Source organism: Parasteatoda tepidariorum, chromosome 5, assembly GCF_043381705.1.
Source record: "Parasteatoda tepidariorum isolate YZ-2023 chromosome 5, CAS_Ptep_4.0, whole genome shotgun sequence".
NCBI lineage: Eukaryota > Metazoa > Arthropoda > Arachnida > Araneae > Theridiidae > Parasteatoda > Parasteatoda tepidariorum.
Window position 1 is genome coordinate 58,440,914 of NC_092208.1, and position 21,257 is coordinate 58,462,170.

General features: G+C 26.6%; 1 protein-coding gene across 2 annotated transcripts in view; it reads right to left on the reverse strand.

Moving 5' to 3' along the window:
- Positions 1-6,773: 6,773 nt before the first annotated feature.
- Positions 6,774-21,257, reverse strand: part of LOC110282076 (junctional adhesion molecule 2A) — a 97,989-nt gene continuing 83,505 nt past the window's right edge. For both annotated transcript variants that reach the window (XM_043044016.2, XM_071181502.1), the window contains 3 exons: positions 16,600-16,735; positions 12,606-12,733; positions 6,774-7,131 (listed from right to left, as the gene is read on the reverse strand). In XM_043044016.2, coding sequence (XP_042899950.2) covers positions 6,841-7,131; positions 12,606-12,733; positions 16,600-16,735 — 555 coding nt within the window. In that variant the 3' untranslated portion in view covers positions 6,774-6,840. The remainder of the gene's footprint in view (positions 7,132-12,605; positions 12,734-16,599; positions 16,736-21,257) is intronic.

Below are 21,257 nucleotides of genomic sequence, written 5' to 3' on the forward strand. Positions count from 1 at the left end.
GTAGCATTTATGTTACGATGAGTCAGTGGCAAGTATGGGGCTCTAGCAAGTATAAGTTAAGGTTAAAAGACTAGGAATTTCGTGTAAATAAAATAAATTTAAGAAGCGAGAGTATAATTAAAAAAACATTTAATAAACAATAATAAACAACGACAAATATTTTAAAGCCAAGTGTTCTACATTTCACATTTTTCTGTTGCCTTTTTTTTAAATGAATATCATACTTTTTTTTACATGAATCTTGAAACTTTTCTTGTACTGTGATAAAGCTAAACTTATGCGAACCTTACACAAGACATGTAATTGTTTTAAGAGTACTTACTTTGAAACATGAAACACTCAAAATATTAAAACGAAGCAGTGAAGTTCTACAATAAAAGGAGAAAATCTAGTAAAACTATATAAATTAAATCTCACATATTCATCAAACGTTTGATAATCAACGTTTCATCAAACGTTGATGTTTAAAAATATATTTAATTTATTTACTTATGTCGCAATAAATATTATTTCAAGAAGATTTCCAATTTTTAAACTTAATTTAACAATTAACATTTTACAATTATTTTAATTAGTTTTATCATGTTTTTAAATTGTTTCTAACAGATTTTGTAATGTAAAAATTACATTGGTCTATAAACCTTGCACCCTTATTCAAATAAGATCAATGTAATCGAATCATTTACATTAAAAAAAGAGGAGAAGGAGATGCATTTTGTGTTTTATCATTGTAAACATTCATTAAAACCTTTCATTTTGTATCATTTAGTAGATGAAAAAATAATTATTGCTTTAAAACCATTAAACACTTTGAGAGGCAAAAGTTTGAGTAAAAGTTTAAAAAAATTCTTTGAAACAATTTATCGAATTTAACTTTAACTGTTTAACTTTCGAATGATGACACGCATATTTCGAATATTTAAACTTTAACAAAGGAAAAAACACAGAAAGTTAAATTGTTAAAAATGAAATTACGTAAATGTCAAAGGCCGATAATAAAAACCTGTTAACTGAAATGTTGAAATAAAAATTGCAAAGAATGAAGTCAGTAATTTTAATTAAACGTCACAACGAAATAAACTTTGAAAGTAAAGGTATTCAAACTTTTAAATTATCAAGTGTTTCGCCAAATAATCGAGGTTTACAATTCTCTTCCAAGAACAATTTAAACAATTAAAAATTCACAAAGTTATATTTCTTAGAAATTGTTTTTCTGTTTTTCCACAACTGATATAATTTATTTAAAATTTATACGCACTTTTGATTTATTTTTCCTTGCATTTTTTTAAAATATTGATTGTGTTACAAATAAAATATTTGCTGAAAGTTCACTGACATATAATTTGCATTTCTAGAAACTTTAATGTATAGGAACATGCATGATAAATGTATATTCTACTGAGATAGAAATACTAACAATTAGTTCTAGTTAACTCTCAATATGTTAAAATTTAATGGTTTTTTAAATTTTGAATTAGAAAGAGATTAATTGTTCCACAGGATAAGGAATAGAGCTGTTAATTTTAATTAATTCTTGATGTATATATATTTGGCCTTTTCGGTTAGTTAATTAATATTTAAAAGAAAAAAAATTGCAAGCAAGATGCGACAAATGGTTGCTAATTTTTTTTTAACACTCAACCTACCGAAATTTAATTGTTTCAAAGGTTTTCAAATGAATGATATTAATTGCTGTGCAGGCTATTTCATAGTTAAATATTTAGTAGAAAGTAATTGCTCGATAAGGTAGAAAAATCAATTAGTTAATTCTAGTACTATCTTATTTTATCGATAATAATTGAAACGATAAATAAATAATAATAATTATCGTATCGATAAATAATAAATAATTTTGGAAAAATAATTGTATAAAGTAAGACAAATTTTTCTACAGGATAGGAAATTTTAAGGATTATTTTTAGTTAACTTTGAACATGCCTGTATTTAATTCTTTTAAACCTTTGATTAAGTAAGAGATAAATTACTACTCATTATAAAGATTGTGAGTGGTTAGTTCAACTTAATTCTTAATGTATTAATATTTGGTTTAATAGAAATTTATATTTAAGAGAAAAACAAATTTTTCAACAGGATGTGATAAAAAAAGCGTCAATCTCTTGTTAACTCTTAACCTATAAACCTTAATTTTTTCAAAGAATTTAAAATAAAAGAAGCAAATTGCTATGTAGTCTGAAAAATAAGTGTTATTAGTTTTAGTTTAATTTTAATGTAATGTTATTTAATTGCGAAAAATATTACGTCAAAATAAATTATCTTATTGTTTTGATAAATAATTTCCTAAAAACCATTCTGGAAGTTAACACAAATTTTTCAAAAGAATATAAAAATTTAAGTATTACTTTTAGTTAAATTTGAGCATGTATGTATTTAATTTTTTTAAAACTTTGCATAAGAAAGAAGTGAATTGGCACACATGATAAAGAATATGAGCATTTAATTCGTAATAATTCTTAATGTGTTGACATTTATTAAATTATTTGGTTAAAATTTATAGTTAAGAGAAAGCAAATTGTTCAACAAGATGTGTTTAGTAAGCGTCCATTTCTTGTTAACTATCAACGCTTAATTGTTTCAAAGATTTTTAAACGGAAAAGACAAATTGCTTGTGCAGATTGAAATGCAAGAGTTATTAGTTTCAGTTAACTTCTAATGTGTTTTAAGTGTTAAAATCATCAGGTATAAATAAGTTGTTTGATAAGATGGGAAAACTAATCAGGTAATTCTAGTAATACCTTATTGTGTCTATAATTATTTATTAATTAAAATTATTTATGGTGAAACAAGGTTTTTGTAAAGAATAGTAAATTTGAAGTATTCAGTTTAGTTAACTTTTAATGTGATTAATTTTTGTAAAATGTATCTAATTTCACAACTTTGCATAAGGAAGAGTAAAATACATATGCAGGATGGGAAATATGCCTGGCAAATAACTCTTAATACTTGGATAATTCAGTGTTTAAATATTTATATTTTAGTGGAAAAAAAATTGTTCAGTAAAGTGAGATACATGAACGATAATTTATAGTTAATTCTTAATGTACATATTTAATTTTTTCAAAAATTGCATAAGGAGGAGATAAACTACTGTACAAGAATTGATTAATTCTAATTAAATCTCATTGTGTCAATAGTTTATTATATAAAATAGACTATTTATGGAATGATAAATTGCTTTATTGAATAGAGAATTATTGAATGATTAATTCTAGTTTACCTTAATGTGTCTACATTTAACTGGTTGAACATTCATTATGAAAGTAAAGATAAAAGTTTCTGCACAGTTTGAATTATTTGATAACCGAAAAATTTTAGCACTCTCTTTTTTAGTGGAAAATTAATTATTGAAATAATTTTTGCAATATAATATTAATTATGAAACAATATGGAAGATAGAATATGAAAAAAGCGTGCATGATTTATTTTAATAAACTTTTATTGCTAAAATAACTTTATATAAATACTTTATATAAATATTTAATGAATCAAATGCAATAAAGAGAAGACAAATTACTTTCTGGGATTTATAAAAAAGGAATTAATGATAGGTACAATAGTGACATTTTTAAATTCTATATAAAGAAAATAATAAATGATTCATTATTTCAGTAAATTGCATCTCGATGTGCTGCATCCTGATAAACAAAGAATAAATAATGAAATAAAAGATAAATAGTTTGTTCTCCGAATTATACTGTTTTAAATGAAAAAGTGTTTAGTCAAACTAAACTCAATGTCTGTAATAGAATGCATTAATTAAAATAATAATAAAATGTATTTTGCTTATTGTTACTGATGACAATATAAAAAGAAATTCATAATTTACTGTGATAGAATATGGAAGATGGAGAATATAGAAGATGGAATATGTAAAAATAGTTTATTAAGAGTAATTCGATACCATTAATCAAAATGCTTTAAACTTAGCTAAAACTTTGTGAGTTAATTAAAAAAATGGATATAAGGAACTAATTTAGTTTAGGTATTTAAACCCTCAAGTATTAATTAATGGAAATTGAATGGTGTAGACAGAAAATCATTTGATTTTTAGTGTTCTCGTGATTAATACTCAAATGCCGCTTCAGGGGTAATTGTTTCGACTTGCATTTTTTTAGCTTTTACAAGATGGTTGAAAATATTGTCTTTCAAATAATGCAATGTTTTGTTGTTAGTTTAACGATAACAAGGAGTAATTAATAAATGAACGAAGTGAGCATCTTGAAACTTTTTTTTCGAAATAAAATATAATATAATGCAATAAAAAATATAAGAAAAAATAATAAAATAAAAATAAAAATAAAAATCGCGTTAAATGTTTGTAAAATATGATAGATAAAATATAATAGATAAAATGTAATATAAAATTTTCGCAGCTTTAATTATCAGTATAGATAAAAGATGTATCGTAATACTTTTTAAATTAAATTATGATAACCAGATACAGTAACATATTTTACAAGAAAATGTATCCAATGTAATAGAAAAACAATTTTTATTTAACTATTTAACCAACTTGTCGTATATCTATTATATTAACACGATACGATAATATAATAAATTTTGCCTGAAAATGCTCCCGTACTAACGACATGATAATGCCCTCCTGCCCTTGATGAAGCTGCAATGTTGGCAGTGCATCTATTTTAATTTTTGTCCCTGCTTTCGCTCTTTCAATTTGTAGATATTCTTCATTTGTGTCGTGTTTATGCTTTTATGCTGTTTGGATCATTCTGGATTTCATGTTATTGCTTCCTTTTGAATTATTTCAACTTTAATGTTAACTATCGGATTTATGACATTAATTTATATTTTCTTCAAATATTCTTGCAGTTCTAACTAAGCAGATTTGTGCTGTTGTAACGTGGATTTTATTATTTTATTTAGTTGTTTATTATGTTGCTTTATGTATTTTAAAATGTGTGTATATATATATATATATATATATTGCGTAAAATTCTATGAAAAAGAAATTGGTTGTAAAGCAGGTGTTCAATTTAATTTTCTAAATTGTGTATTAGCAGACCTCACCACTTCTATAATAACTTTTTTATTTTTAGGATTTGTTNTTATATATATATATAAAAGGAAAAAGTATTTTAACAAAAAGATATGCCTGAGTGCTAATTTTCAAAAGCATTTGCAAGTAATAAATTATTTATACACGATGCTTAACGATATTTAAATACGATTTATACTAAACGCGAACAAATGGCAGATTATCGCTGTCTTGCCTTTTAGTAATAATTTCCCTTTATTTTTAAGAATAATCTTATTCAAATAATTTTTTATGATGTTTAGTACTTTTTTTATTCATCTTTTTTAAAATATTTCATTTATAACCATGTCACTTCTCGTATGTTTAAATTAAACCACTTTTTTTTCTTTATTTTTATGTGCAAACAAAAATGAAAAGTGAGAATAACAAATATTTTTGAATTAAATGTCGCATAAAAAAGGTGTTCCTTTTTAATTTTAGGCCCATTTTCGTTTGTTCATGAATATTCGATTAATTTGATTTAAATATTACCAAGTCGAGGAATTTTCATTTTCTCTTAGGAATAGGCAGGTTTAAAAGTTACACACGAGATGTTTTCCTTTGAATTTTTTGTGAACTTACTATATTTAATTAATGTTACTTTTCGTTGTTTTCCTTTTTTAAAAATACTTAGTTAGTATAAATACAAGTTCTTACTATAATTTTTTAACATTAAAGGATCTTTTATTATTCTAAAATAAACAATTTAACAATAAATCTTTGTATCAGAAACGATATTAATGAGGAAAAGAAAAGCACAAATTCATAATTTTTTTGCGTTTTATTTTAATATATTTTATTTTAACACCGGCATTAGGTAGTCTATATCAGTTTTAGAGTTATAATTTCTTAACTTCGTAGCCAATTAATTTCTGAAAGTAGCCTTGTAATTTTACAACAGAAGTCCTTGATCAAACGTAGAGAAAACTTGCCATCATGGACCTTTCGATCCTATATTTGCGTTACATATTGAGGGAAACCTCAAAAACTTCTTACTTTTAGACCATTTAAGTGAAAATTCTAACAAGCAATCCATCTATTACTTGGGATATTTAACATGAGCAATATGTTTGGTTTGAGTCAAGAGCAGAATACGTTGTAAAAAATCTCGGATCAAATTACTCTAAAAAGAACCAAACACTTAAGGTGCCGGTACTTTTTACAGTAAAATCTATTTTTTCTGAAATATGTTACAAAACAAAAAAATATGATATACCATATTTTTTACAGTGAAATTCATCGTGAAATCACTGAATTAGTCTAATTCAATAAATATTACGGTAAAAACTAAGGTATAATATTTTACGATAAAAATTGATTTTACGGATGATGCACCCAAAGTACCGATACTTTATTCTGTAATTTAATCCTGAATTTTTTACAGCTTATGTTTTTATCAGCCTTTTCTAGAATTTGAACCTGGATCGCCTCATTTTTCCACGATTCTTTTATCCACTGGGTAATTCTGGCACAAACTTTTTACGTTGTATTTCTTGCCTTTAGCTTAATCCTTAGATAAACTGATTTTGAAGATTTTAATTTCTTTCCTGCTTTGATCTACTTTTAAGCTTTTTTTTGGCATAAGCATGATATTTTACATTCTAAAGGCTCTGCATTTAGATGAAGATAATTTCGACTTTTATTAAATTTTATCATGACGTTCTACACGTTTTTTTGTGTGGATAAAATGTAATAAAATTAAATAAATGCACAGAAATGATTCAAAATCACATATAGTTTTAATTAAACTTTAAACATGAATAAAACATCCATTTATACAAAACAAGTTAAAAATACACAATAAAGAGCAATACAAATAAAAGTACCACACATATATCTGAATGTAAAGTTTTTATTCCGTTTCTCAATTCCAAGACTATGTCTGGCACAGGTCTACTGATGAGGAGTTCTTCACTCACTGAGGTAACAACATCAGCAATCGAGGCAGTACAAGTTAATCGTATGTCTCCTGGAGGCAGATGCTGTGATGTTAATGGTATATTGATGGATGAAGATGATGACTCCAGCTGATCTGGGTGGCGTATAACTTGTGCGTGACCTATTAACTCAGAATCCATCTGTAATTGATGATAAAACTACAATCATGTCTTTAAATACGGAAATATTTCAGGTGCTAGAAATGTAGAATCGAGACGCGAGAATCGCTTTTAATACATTGATATTGTAAGAAGAGTGCTAAAAAGGCAAAGTAAAAATCAATGAAATACGAAGGTAGTTCGTTAAGTCTCAAGGAAGGAATAAAACATTTTGTATAATCTTCCAAACAGGCAACTTTTTGGGTTATGATTTCGTTGCTCAAACGAAAGTGTATTTCATATTTTCTTTTTCGGTTAACCAGTATTTCCGCCTGTTCATTGTGTTGAATCGAAATTCTATACACTAAAAATTATACATGATCAATTCTTTCAGGGCAACAACCATTATTTTACAATTAAGAAAACTTATCGTAGGCACGAGCAACTAGCTCTGTCGGATAGAGCTTGGTGCGAATAATGCAAAGGTCGTGCGTTCGTCTTCCCCCTGAGACAGTGTTGCAATTGTAATCAAGGTTCATAACTTACGACAGAGTTAGTTTGTAATTGTGGTTAATCTATGCGATATTTTGCGGATGATTTGACCGCTTCCTTTACCAATTTGTTTGTAGAAAAAAATGCAAAAAAAATCGATAGATTTTCTAATTTCATTAATAAATACTAGGAACTAAAACAAAACAGAATACACAAGTTTCAAGTAGAAATTTTAACTTTCTTATGTGCAAAAAACATTTAATTTACCATCAGTGTACTGTCCCGAGTTCAGTATAAATTTTAGTGTTTATGTACGCCAAAAATGGTGACAATTATTTTGCATTACAAGTTGTGTAAAGGAGCATCTACAGCACTTTTAGTGCAATTGTTTTGCAGTGTCTTAAGTAATTCCCTGAGAACAAAAGCGTAATGAAAACTAATAGAATATGGTAAAATTTACACTGTTTCCTGCTCTATGAGAACACCAAATTGCTTGGTAATTTTTACCGAAGCGCTTTAGTATTGTTTTTGGTAAAAAAAAATATGATTCTGTAATGTGTGGTAAAATTTGTTAATTTTATCATGAGACCCTAGAGTAAGGGGTGAAAAATATTTATTAGGTTAAATTTACTTTTTAGCTTCATGTCTTTTTTTTTACTAAATGTGTGGTAATAAAAACTATAATTTTGAAAACTAGAATTTCTGTTAAACCGTTGCTACGTGCACGGAAAACATACCAAATAAATGGATTAAATACCGTATACTTAGATCCTATTTCACAGAATTTTCACCCCGTAAGGTTCTTTTATTAAAAAATAGCAATACACTTAAATATAAAAGAAATTGAGTGAGATGACTATTTTGCAAACATTTAGTTCTGCTATTATTTATCATATAGTATTTCGTAAATGCATATCCAAATTTTTAACCAATTTTGTAAAAAGGCTAAAACTGTTTGATCACAAATAATAAATTTGCAATTTTCTACTCTTGTAATTATATTTTGAAATNCAACAGGATAATGCACCATGTCATAAGGGTCGAATCGTCATGGATTGGTTCGAGGAACATTCCAGTGACTTTGAAGTCATGTCTTGGCCCCCAAATTCACCTGACCTTAATCCAATAGAGCATTTGCGGTCCTACTTGGAAAGCCAAATTCGTGCTGCCACGCTACCCCCTCGCAATTTGAGGGAATTGCAGGACCAGTTGGTGAGAGCTTGTTACCAGATACCTCAGACTACCTATCAGCACCTTGTGGAACCAATGCCATGGCGGGTGCTAGCAGTTTTGAGGGCTAAAGGTGGTCCTACATTTTATTAGTAGGGTGGTCACAATGTAATGGCTCTTTGGTGTAAGTTTTATCTCTAATCATATGCAATACAAATACATCTGATTTCAAACTGTGGATTGCTGTCAGTAAAGAATTGCATAAATATGAAAAAACATAGATGAAATAAAATGCAAAAATTTGTTTAAAAATATTTAAGTGAATCCTACAATGAAGAGGAATAAAATAAAAAGAATTTAAAATATTTAAGGGAAAAACACTTTATCTAAAGTTAACGTCAAATCGAATTTTCATTGACATAAGGCGTGTAGTTAAATCTTAACTAGAGTGCAATTCCTTTACACCAAAAGTAATGAAAAATTATGAAGTTCCAATTTTTTTCATCAGTCCTAACACACCATTATCTGTTGAGTTTTTTCACTATTTTTGATGCAATTGTTGCCAAAATTATTGGTATATAGTAACATTAAAATTATTTTACAATATAGAAAAGTTCTTTTTTAAAATTTTAATTGAATTTCGAGACTAAAAAGATCCCTTGAGAAAAATGTGTTGAATTCAGTATAAATTTTAGTGTTTCTGAACGCCAAAAATTGTGACAATTATTTTGCATTACAAGTTGTGTAAAGGAGCATCTATAGCACTTTTAGTGCAATTGTTTTACAGTGTCTTAAGTAATTCCCTGAGAACAAAAGCATGATGAAAACTAATAGAATATGGTAAAATTCACACTGTTTCTGACTCTATGAGAGCACCAAATTGCTTGGTAATTTTTACCGAACCGCTTTAGTATTGTTTTCGGTAAAATTAAAAACATAATATGATTTTATAATGTGTGGTAAAATTTGGTAATTTTATCATGAGACCCTAGAGTAAGGGGTCCAAATAAATGAATTAAATACCGTATACTTAGATCCTATTACACAGAATTTTCACCGCGTAAGATTCTTTTATTAAAAAATAGCAATGCACTTAAATATTTTGCAAACATTTAGTTCTGCTATTATTTGTCATATAGTATTTCGTAAATGCATATCCAAATTTTTAACCAATTTTGTAAAAAAGCTAAAACTGTTTGATCATAAATAATAATTTTGCAATTTTCTACTCCTGTAATTATATTTTGAAATTAAGTTAAATATTATTGTTATTTTAATAATGAAAACTAAACTTAGATTAAAAAATTTGCATTAAAACAGCTAATTTAATGAATTCTTTCATTTTTTTAATAAAAATCATTTCAACAAATATTTCCATGGTAAAAGAAATATGTTTCTAAATAGAGCTTTATAAAACTTCTTCATATTTAATTATTTTGCTCACATTAAAACTAGAACAATTAGTATTTGTTAGAATAATTGTTGTTCATATTTATTTTGTGCTGATTGCTTCTTCCTGCTTGAAAAGATGTATTTGTGTTTATAAAATAGAATAAAATAAACATTTATTAAATATTTAATAAAATTAAAACAAACGCTTAACTTAGAAATTAATTAAATATATGCATAATATTTGATTGAAACTTTGGTTGTCTAACAACAAATAAACAAAATTCTATATAATATGTAGAATTTCTGTGAAAGGTTGTTTTCTAATTATGATACTTCACTAATGTGCGCAACTATTTGCTTTCCGTGAAATATATCAAGCATTGATCATTATAGGCAAATTAAGTTATTATTTTTATTTGCTAAGTTCATCTTCTAATGAAAATTTATGTAGCTTACATCATGCATTGTACATCATGCATTGATTAAATAATATTTCTTTGAAAGCCCTTAGACTGAAAAATTAATAGTAAAGCTTGTGTATTGATATTTATTAATTAAAAATTCTCACTTTTAATGCGTGGATGATTTCTAAAAACAAAGTTAAATAATCGAAGTCAGCTTTTTTTTAAAATTTCCAACTCTCAACAGCCGACCCGATTCTGAGCTTAAGACTATCGATGCTTAACTCCGTCTCCTCTGAATTTTGAATTCAACCTATAAGACAAAGGAACTTTTGAATCAAGTATTTGGTCAAACTAGCCTTCGTGAAGAACTTTTTGACGGAGCTAACCCTCATTTGCGTTATACGGAGTTACATACGCTACTTGGATCTTATGCGTGATCCATCTCTCACTGAGGATAATTTACGTCAGCACTGTGGTAGACACTAGCTGGAAGCAAAATTCATACCAACCAGCTACCGCTGGGATACGAACCAGGGAACGCTCTATTCCTTGAGCTAACGTGGTTCCAAAGTTAACTTAAAGATTCTTTTTTCCAGTTTTGAAATATATAAGATCCAAATGCTACGATGTATTTACGCTTTTATATTATATTTTTCCCTTCCTTTATATTTTTGCTTCAATCACTTATCACGTGACTTTTGTTTATTCAAAATATAATATAAACAAGTATAAACAACTCAAAGTGCGCATCGAAAATCGCATTTCAATAAAATATGTTATCATGCTGATTTAGCACAAAATGGTAATTTATCTGAAAAAATGTACGCATAAAACTAATCATAAAACTAGTCATAAAATCATGATTTTCTGATTAATCCAGTTTCTTTTTTTACAATAGATTTAAATTTTTCACCAATAAGAATAACTGGAAGCATTGGTTGTTTAGAAAATTAAGCTTTCACCCTACACATTTCAGGTTTACTAGATAATAAGAACTGTAAATAGAACTGTAAAAACTGTACTGTAAGCAGGGGAGAGGAGGTACCTTTGAACATTTTAAACTTAATTCTTGAAATTAATAATATTGTTTAGATATAGAAATAAGCATGTATTTGTTCCTTAAATCAAGTTCAATCACTTTCGTAATTGCTGCTGCTGTTGCAAGGAAAGTGTTGCTTTTCACTCTTAAATCTATATAACTAAATAAGTGAAATTTTATCCTACATCTAAAATAAATTAATATTTAATGTTTTCACTATTTGATGAATATTGAATGATGATAACTGAAATTGCAATTTTAAATTATTACACCCATTTTATTAAACACTTACCTGCAACAGAGTTGTCATCGATAGAAATTTGCATGTGATTTATCACTTGCACATCCAAAAATACATAATTAAATCCATCAGAATATGTCAAAAAGTACTTAATGTAAAATTTTGTAATTAAAACACAGTTAAACAGATAAATTATAGATTGCAATTACTTAAAAAAATTTAAATACCTTGTTAATTTATTATTATTATTATTATTTTACAAAAATTAAACCTTGTATTGTAGGCTTTAAAACGAACAAATTTATGGATAGAAACACCATTCACTTGACTTTAGACTTTTAAAAAATATTGAACTTATTAGTGAAAGCAAAGCAGAAATACTATTGGCTTCCACTTATGTAAGAAATAGTAGGAAATATGAGGAGTGCAGTACTGAATTGTACTATAGTCACAAAACATCATTAAGATATGCCATACGCATAAAGAAAAGAACTTAAGACATGCTTATAAACCCACCGAGGAGCTTCTTTAATCTAAAATAAAAAAAGGGAGAATTAAACTTTTAAGAAATTTTAAAAGATTTTTTAACTTAGAAGTGTATTTAGCTTACTCAGAATATTTTCAGTTTCAGTTTTGTGTGTTCAAAGCACTGTTTAATTTAAATATTACATATTTGAAACAAGAAAAATAAGGATATTTCAAAAAATCGTTCAAGTGTGCCCTGTCTCTGTAATGTCTCTCAAACTTCTTACCAAATATTCTATTAAAATATTCTTACCAAAATGTCATTGACGTACCAACTTAAGTTGGCAGCTGGTTTTGATTTCGCAGATGAGCAATGAAGAGTGAGATTATCACCATATTCAGTTAATTCACCAGAAATTCGAGGGGAAGATTCTGGTGGAACTAAAATAAAAAAAAATCAAATGTATATATATATATATATATATATATATATATTTAACTCAAAATTCATTTATCGATGTGAAAAAGAGATTGGACAAAACAGGTTATCAAATCATTAATTTCANTATAAATAAATACAATCGTCATCTTATATTCTGTATATCATAAGAAAATTATGTACAAACGAAATTTCCTTACTGTTACAATATATATGGTATTACAGATTTACAGATATCTGTACTGACACATTTGTTTTCTTCTGTATTATATTTATCAACGCTGAAATATCGAAGATCATCTTTATATCGGTACACATGTTGCTTGGTTTTACATCTGTTCATCAAGATAAGTACGTTCATCGATAATAATCTGTATGTTTAAATTGTAACTTGTAATTGACTTCAATAATCCCCCGAATGTCCCTTACACGTGAGGGGTAGGGTTTAGCTATGCTACACCTCATACTTTTCTTCTTTATTTTAATTGGAATTTTCTAGATATTAGAGTAAGACTGATTTAACTAAATCTTCCAAGATAGCCAAGGGAAAGTTTCTATAAGTATTCATAGAATTGTGTGGGAAAAAAACCTGTAAAAACAAGTTTATATGATAAGTGTATAAAAACGAGTTTTTATAAAGTCCTAGTTATTACGAAGGATTATTTAATGTAAGATTGAAACGAATTTTAAAGAGCTCTTCATAGGAAAATTAATTATCAGATTTAAGTTCTGCAGTAATGACCACTTAAAAAGAATAACACTGTGTTTAATAATATTGAATATCGTTAAATACAAAGAAAAACTGAAATAAAAATAGATATTGCTGTTGCAGTTCAAGTTCTGCCCTCAGGATACTTTAAATTATGATTTAACAATAATTCAAAATATTTTAATTCACATTTTGGATTTTTAATTAGATTTAAATGACCTTTTTTTGTTAGTGCTTTGCGGATTTTTAAATTTCAATTTCAATTGAGAGATTTCCAGGAAAATTTACAAAGAAGTTGACGGTAATTGTGTAATGAGCAAATTTAATATTTTCATAAAAATGTACTGTCATCTGACAAGCCAATGAACATAAATACTAATTAGTCTAAAAGCTTGAGGCTGTGAAAAATAGAACAATCCTTACAAAAGAATACTAATCAAAATTTCAAGTACAATTTTCTGTATGAGAATGTCAGTTTCTTCTTTATTCTCGAAAGACCACAGAATTACGTTATTCGATGCCAAATTTTTAAAAACTAAACGCAAGGTGATCTTTAATTGCAGTCATTGAAAGGCATTTTTTAAATTTATTATTGTCTAACAGTTTTATACAGATAAATTTGAAACAATGCTGTTCGTTATTTAAGAGGACGCTATGCAGAAACTCTCTTTAAGCTACATAAAATAAATTATTTGAAGTGCAGGAAAGAGAATTCAGATAAATATAAAACAAACCATTCATGAAGTGTAAAATTGCTGAAAAGATTTCCAAAACATTAAAATGCAAACAAGAATTACTGCAAGTTAATTCCTATTATCCAATTTAACTGAAGTTCCCACGTTAAGGCATTCTCTCAAAAATACTTTAAATTTTAAACTGCTAAAAATATTTATTAAAAAAATAAAAAAAATAATAATAAACAGTTCCATCTATTTTCTAATATAATTCTTGTTTCAAAGTAATAAAATAAAATATTTTTAAAAATTATATTTTCTGGCATTGTCTCAAACATTGTTTTTAGCATAGTAAGTCGCTTGAATTAAAATCAACACTCATGTTGAAATATTGACGCAAAGCATAAAAGTTATGCTTCAAAGTTAACAAAATCCCTAGTTTTATGGTAATCTTTGACGGTTTCTTATTTAATGTCCATATTTTTAAGAAGTTTTAATACCACGAAAAATAGGTTTCAATTGAAAATATAAACTAAAGCTGTATGATTCAGAAATTGAATTTTCAAGTACAGTGGATTTATTGGTTAAATATTGACCTTAATCAGTCCTATCGCAAAACAGATATTATAAGATGGTCAGTTTCGTTTTATTTTTAAAAAATTGCAGATTATTTTAAAACAGATTATGAGCCATAGTTAAATCATATATGATATTTTCTTTTAGTTTCTGTATTCTATTTAGTATCTCTTCAAATTTATATGACAATTAGAGAAGACATAACATTCCTTAGCAATTAATAAAGAATATTATTAGTTTTTTTGTCATTTAATTTTTTAAGCAATTTATAGCTCATACAATAAATCAAAACTTATGTGTTTATTTTTAAATATACGGCACACCGAATTTCGTTAATGTATCAGTAAATACAATTCCTGTTGTAGCAAAAATAGTTAAAATTATGAAAAATTAGTTAAAATGGTTAGTTACAAGTATTATAAATTAGTCTTAGGAAAAGTGAAAATTACTGGCTTAAAATTATAATTTTTTAAAAAATAAAACGATAGTGTGAATGAAAAATGTCTTCAACAGTAAGATTTTCTAATCAAGAAATGCTTTTCATCAAAAAATATATATCTAATAAAATTTTCTACGTGAAAAGGAAAGAGAGGAAGTATTCAGCAATGAAACGACCCACGCTATTCTTAAAATAAATAACAAAAAATATATTTATGCCTTACTGCGATGACGCCGTATTTTCCTCATTCATAGGATTGTAAATGGAGTGTCTTAAACATGTTTTCAAATGGAGCCAGGAATATTTTTTGAATGACTGACTTAAAAATTTATAATAAAAATCTTATAACAATAAAGTGAAAAGGATGCATTGTTAGAAAATGTCCCAGTGGTTAATTTTTTTTTTCAGAACTGAAATATTGATTCAATTTAAATGTATTCCCTCCTACATATATTAAGCAAAAAAAAGCTAGAAAACAAATAGACTGTTGCATGCGTTCTCTTCATATATTGATAATTATGATGTGGGTGTAGCGATGCCTTTTAAAATTTAAATTATTTTACAGCAATCCTCCATAGTTCTATTTTGACTAAATACGAAGACATTTATCATGATCATTAACAGAATCTGTATTACTTTTAAAACAATTTTTTATGAGTAATTTTCTAAACTAATTGTAAAGTTAATGTGTTTGTTAACTATAAGTTTGTATTATTTTTGTCACGTGTTTGTTTGCTATATACACTGCATAAAAAAGTATGGTTAAAAGTATCAAAATATGGCAAAATTTATAGTTTCTGCTTCTATAGGAGTACCAGAACAGCTCGGTATTTTTTACCTGAGAGATTTGTTAATGATTTTGATAAAATTAATAATAATAATATATATTTATATTTATAATAAGCTATAAGACTTGCAAAATGAGGTTTCAGGTAATTTTATGATGATACCTTAGAACATAGCATGAAGGAAAATTATTTGTTTCATTTTATTTTTCAATTTTGTATTTTTTACCAAATGTGCTGTTATAAAAACCATAATTTAGAAAAAACAGAAGTTTAGGAGAAACCGTTACTATATAAATGAAAAAAATTACCAAATGAATAGTTTAAATATCGTATATTTTGGTTTTATTGACCAAAATTATGGTTTGTTTAGCCAGAATTGTCCTTACTATACAGTTGCTAATTCTACCAAACTTTTTTCTCTGTGTACAATCAAACAATGTTTGAATGAGCAGCAAATTTTATTAAAATCATTGTTTGGCACATAACCAGTAAATAAAATACATTTTTGTTCAGAAAAAGTGACAAAAAACTGAATTTTCAACTCGATAACTATTATTATTAATTAAGATCTTGGTTAAATTTTTAATTAGAATATTAATTAAGATATTAATAAAATATTAATGAGATATTAATTAAAAATTAATTGAATATTAATTAATTATAATATCGTGAAGATACTTACTGTATACAACCACATCTCTGTGGACTTGAACACATCCAAAGTAAGGCTCGTCAGCTGATACTTGGCAAGTGTATTGTCCTTCACTTTTCAATGATAGATTTCTCAACTGTACAGTATTTGGCGATAATTTTGATAGCTATATATTCAATAAATACATTATCATTCAATAAAAGTTTTTAGTAGAAAGCAATGAATAAATTTTACTATCCTTCCATGTCAATGTGGAGAGACATTTAATAATTATAACTTATACATTTCTTATGAATATGAATATTTTTTTACGCATTGTAGTTTGGTACTAAGATAAGTCTGGCATCATTACATATTTATTAAGTGTTTTTTGGACAAATATGTTAATTAATTTCTTAGCGTCACTGTTGTAACAAAATCATAAAATAGGTTTTTGATAGACTTTGATAGATGATTATGAATAAAAGTAAATGTAACAGATTTTACTTTGCGTCATTACATTAAATAAATAAATAAATAAAACGTGCAAATCTTATTAAAATTCAGATATTTCTATTTGATTTAGAAAAAATTAGTACCTCAAATACAAACCTTGATAGCTAATTTCGTATGTAAAATGTGGTAATGGAGAAAATGTGATGTGCAGTGTGCAAAAAAAAGAAGAAAAAATCACCCTGAATAACTTTTGATCTAATGATCGGATCGTCACGTTCTAGGACTCAATCTCAGTGGCTCGAGGGAGTGGCATGACCTTTTCCTATCTCAGCATGAATTTACATTGTATTTTGATGCTATTATGTGAATCAGTTAATCATCTATACGCAATCTGCACTCCTTTTTTTTGGCAATTACGAGAACGAACTGCAACTGAACCGAAAACAACTTCACCAAGAGATTGTTTACAGACAATACATAATATTAAAACATTAGAGAATGGTTTTGCCATTAATATTGTCTGTCCAACCCTATTCGGCGAGTTCATTTTCATTTAAGGGTCCCTTATAGCTCTTAAACTTTGTCAGGACTGCACAAACATTCGAAAGAATGTTACACTAGTTAAAAAATATTTGTCTAATATATTGAATTAGTTCTATTTTCCATTAAAATGTTGTGTATACTATAAGTTTGCAGATTTGATTCTTATTGGAAGAGATGATCCTGGACGAATTAGAAAAATCTATATTAATATTGACGAGCATATTATTAATTATTTCCATATAAATAACGCTTAATTTTTTGTTATCGAAAAAAGGTACTTGTTTATATATAATTAAAAATAAAAAATGAAAAATCAAGCAACAAAAAAGTCAAACAAAAAAAAAGTTAAATGAAATATGAATAAGTAGGAATTCGTTATTTCGTGAATTCATGTTACTTAATTCATGTTAATTAAATAACATGAATACCTTTTAATCTAAATTTATTCGAAGATTAAATTGCAGAATAGTTCATGTTTGATATAGTTGAATTTAAAAAATTATAGCTTACCTAATTTTCAGTTAAATTTTATTCATTTCGCAAACATTAATAAAAAAAATTTCTTCTTAGAAAATTGTTAAAAAATTATTAAAACTTTAGTTAACTATTACTTTGTTATTCCGTTGGTAGTTCATGACTAGGTTCGTCAAGTTCTCTAATATATTTGGTAATTAGTCTATAATAAATTATTTTAAAAATTGTTTTTTAGAAAATCTTCCTAATATTTCTTAGTTTAAGTAATTTCAAAACTCATTATTATTCAGATTGATTAATGCTTTTACTTATTTTCAAAATAAAATGTTATTTATGCAATGGCATAAATTATTATTGATAGCTGAAAAGACAGTTTTAATAACAATTTTTAAACTATTACAAAGACAAGCATTTCGAATCATTAGCGCTAATTTATATTCTGTTTGATGAAAATTATTTGTACAGATTTGAACAAACGATTTCTATATCTTTTAAAAGATTAACGGATTTTTTGTATTCCTCAAGATATGATTCTTAACACTAATTCCTAATAATTTTGAAATAAAATATTTGCTCACATAATACAGCATAATTGTACAGCAAACTACAAAATCTGATATGACTTTAAAAATCAGGAATAGCATAATTGGAATTTCTAATCAAAATATATATCGCAGTGGATGCATATTCTTTAAAAATAGGCAAATAAATGCTAATTAGTCTATAATTTATTCTATTTAATTCATCTCTTTCCATAACAATCTTATAATTGAAGCACATTAATAGAAAAAGTTATTATTAATCTTAATAATAAGTCTGATAAATCTAATTAGTTAATTTTCTAAGCATTTGTATTCAAAAATTTTAAGACATTATGAAAAATTATGGTAGGCAATTTATTTAATCCACTTAACTGATTATATCTAACTAATACGAAATGAGACTTGAATGCTTTGTTCCTTTGATAAGACTTAATGAAAAATAAGGAATTAAAACTATTCTGAGAATCAGAGAATTAATTTAATAAGGAATTATTGGAAAAAGTTTTCTTGATATCTTGTTTGCTTGTGTCATTAAAAAAAAGTCAAATTGTATAAGAAAGAGTTAAAAAAAACTCAAATAAAATGGGAAACATTTATTTTCAAGATTCTAGATAATTGTTTTGTGTTAAGGTGATTTATATTACACCATCCAAAGTACATTAATAAACTTTCCGAGCTTGCATATTGATAGCTCTTTCAAAATGAAAAATTTAAATGAAGTAATTTGTTTTTTCTTCTTTCTATCATTTATAAAAAGTTTAAACTGCCACACAGCCTAAAGATAAAGTGAACTGATAAGGATAAAAAAAATGAGAAAAATGTTTTGTAGTTAGGATAAATTCAGTTAGAATTTTGACAATTTGGAGAATGCAGTTAAATTTCAAAAATAGCAATGAATGAATGAAATTATTAATTAAGGTAAATTTTATGTCAACAATAGGTACCCAGTTATATTGCTTTTAGACATATTTAAATTTTCTTGGTTAACGTTTCTCATTGAGCGCTTTGAGTTGTGGGTTATTTTTTCTGAAAAAATCCAAGCATTTTAGGAAAACCTTTTCTTTTAAAAAATATATTTCTTATAATGGAAATAGTTGCATTTAGTTTTATCAAACTTGATGAGCAGAATTTTGTATTTTAAGAATTTTCTGAAATATACAAACGACAGTATGAGTCATTGAGCTCTTTATTTTCTTTTCATTTTCCTGTGTTCTTGTACTGCAAAAAACTAAGTAATTTAGGAAATACCTTTTTATGAAAAAATTTGTTTCTTAAACTGGAAGTAGTTGAATTTAGTTTTAGTATACCTAATGAACATCACTACTAATTTTGCATTTTCAAGATTTTCTGAAATAAACACCGATAGTCTTATCCCATACATCATGTGCTACTAATATCACTATATGTAAATAATAACAGACGCAGGAAAGTTTAATAAACAATTAATAAACCAATATCATAGCACCTATCTTTCTGAACACGCATGACGTGGAAACCGTGAAATTTAAGTTATTTAATATGTTAAGCTATCAAAAATGGTAAAATTGACAGAGTGAAAAAACTTCTAATTGTTTTAACTAATTTTGCATTTTAATGATTTTTTTAAAAGAAACAAACTACAGTCTTATTCCATAACATCTAGTGCTACTAATATTATTATATGTAAATATTAATTAATGTCAGGCAAATTTAATAAACAATTAACAAGCCGATATCATAGCAACAGCACCTATCTTTCTGACAGGCATAACGAGGGAAACGGGAAATTTAAATTATTTAGTATGCTAAACTATCAAAAATGGTAAAATGAATAGAGTCTGAACGGAAAGCAATTAATCTCCGTCTATCACATTCAACTATGAATTTAAACTATGGTTTTCGAAATAACGAAATGTTGTGCGCTCAGTCTTGCTAGATAGTGATTTTCGGAAGGGATTACTAAGTTTGCTTACATTAAAGTATAAAATAAAACAGCAAACAACTACAAGGAATAACACCTGTATCAAATTATATATACTTGTAGTCTTTTCAGTGGGAATATTTTTAAAAAAAATGGATAACAAATAGCAAATTTGTGCGATTATTTATCGAACTATTATTACAAAATATCAGTATTAGTTACAGTTGGATGTTTGCATTTGACGTCATCGTAGCTAAATCACGACATTTGTGTCAATCAGAAGCTAATCAGATTTGACACAAACATGTGATGTTGCTTACAGGTATAGAATTAGACTTGATTTAAATCACATGGTAAGATATAATCATTTCACTTTTTCTCGAGATGAAAGTACTCACTTACACGTAGCTTATATTATTCGCGATCGCAACGAACTGTAGGAGGCGTTGTTGTATGAGACTAATACCTGCGATTTCGATATGAACAGTCATTCATTTACTCTGGAGACGTCTTTAATGTAGTAACATTGTAACGTTCCTTCCTCATCGTGGCTTATTAAATTTAAAAAAGAAAAACGTTTGATATCCCTTTTGTTAAGTGAAAACAAAATGGTATCTCCTTTTATTAGAGAAGGAATATCCAAAACACATCGGAAAAATATTTGTACATTAACAGAAAAAAATATGCATATTCTTATAAGAGTTAAAACCTAATGCCCAAGAAATAATTTTACTGAATTTAATGATGTAACATAAAAGGCCTATTTAAACTCTACATTCCATAGTTTTAAGAAT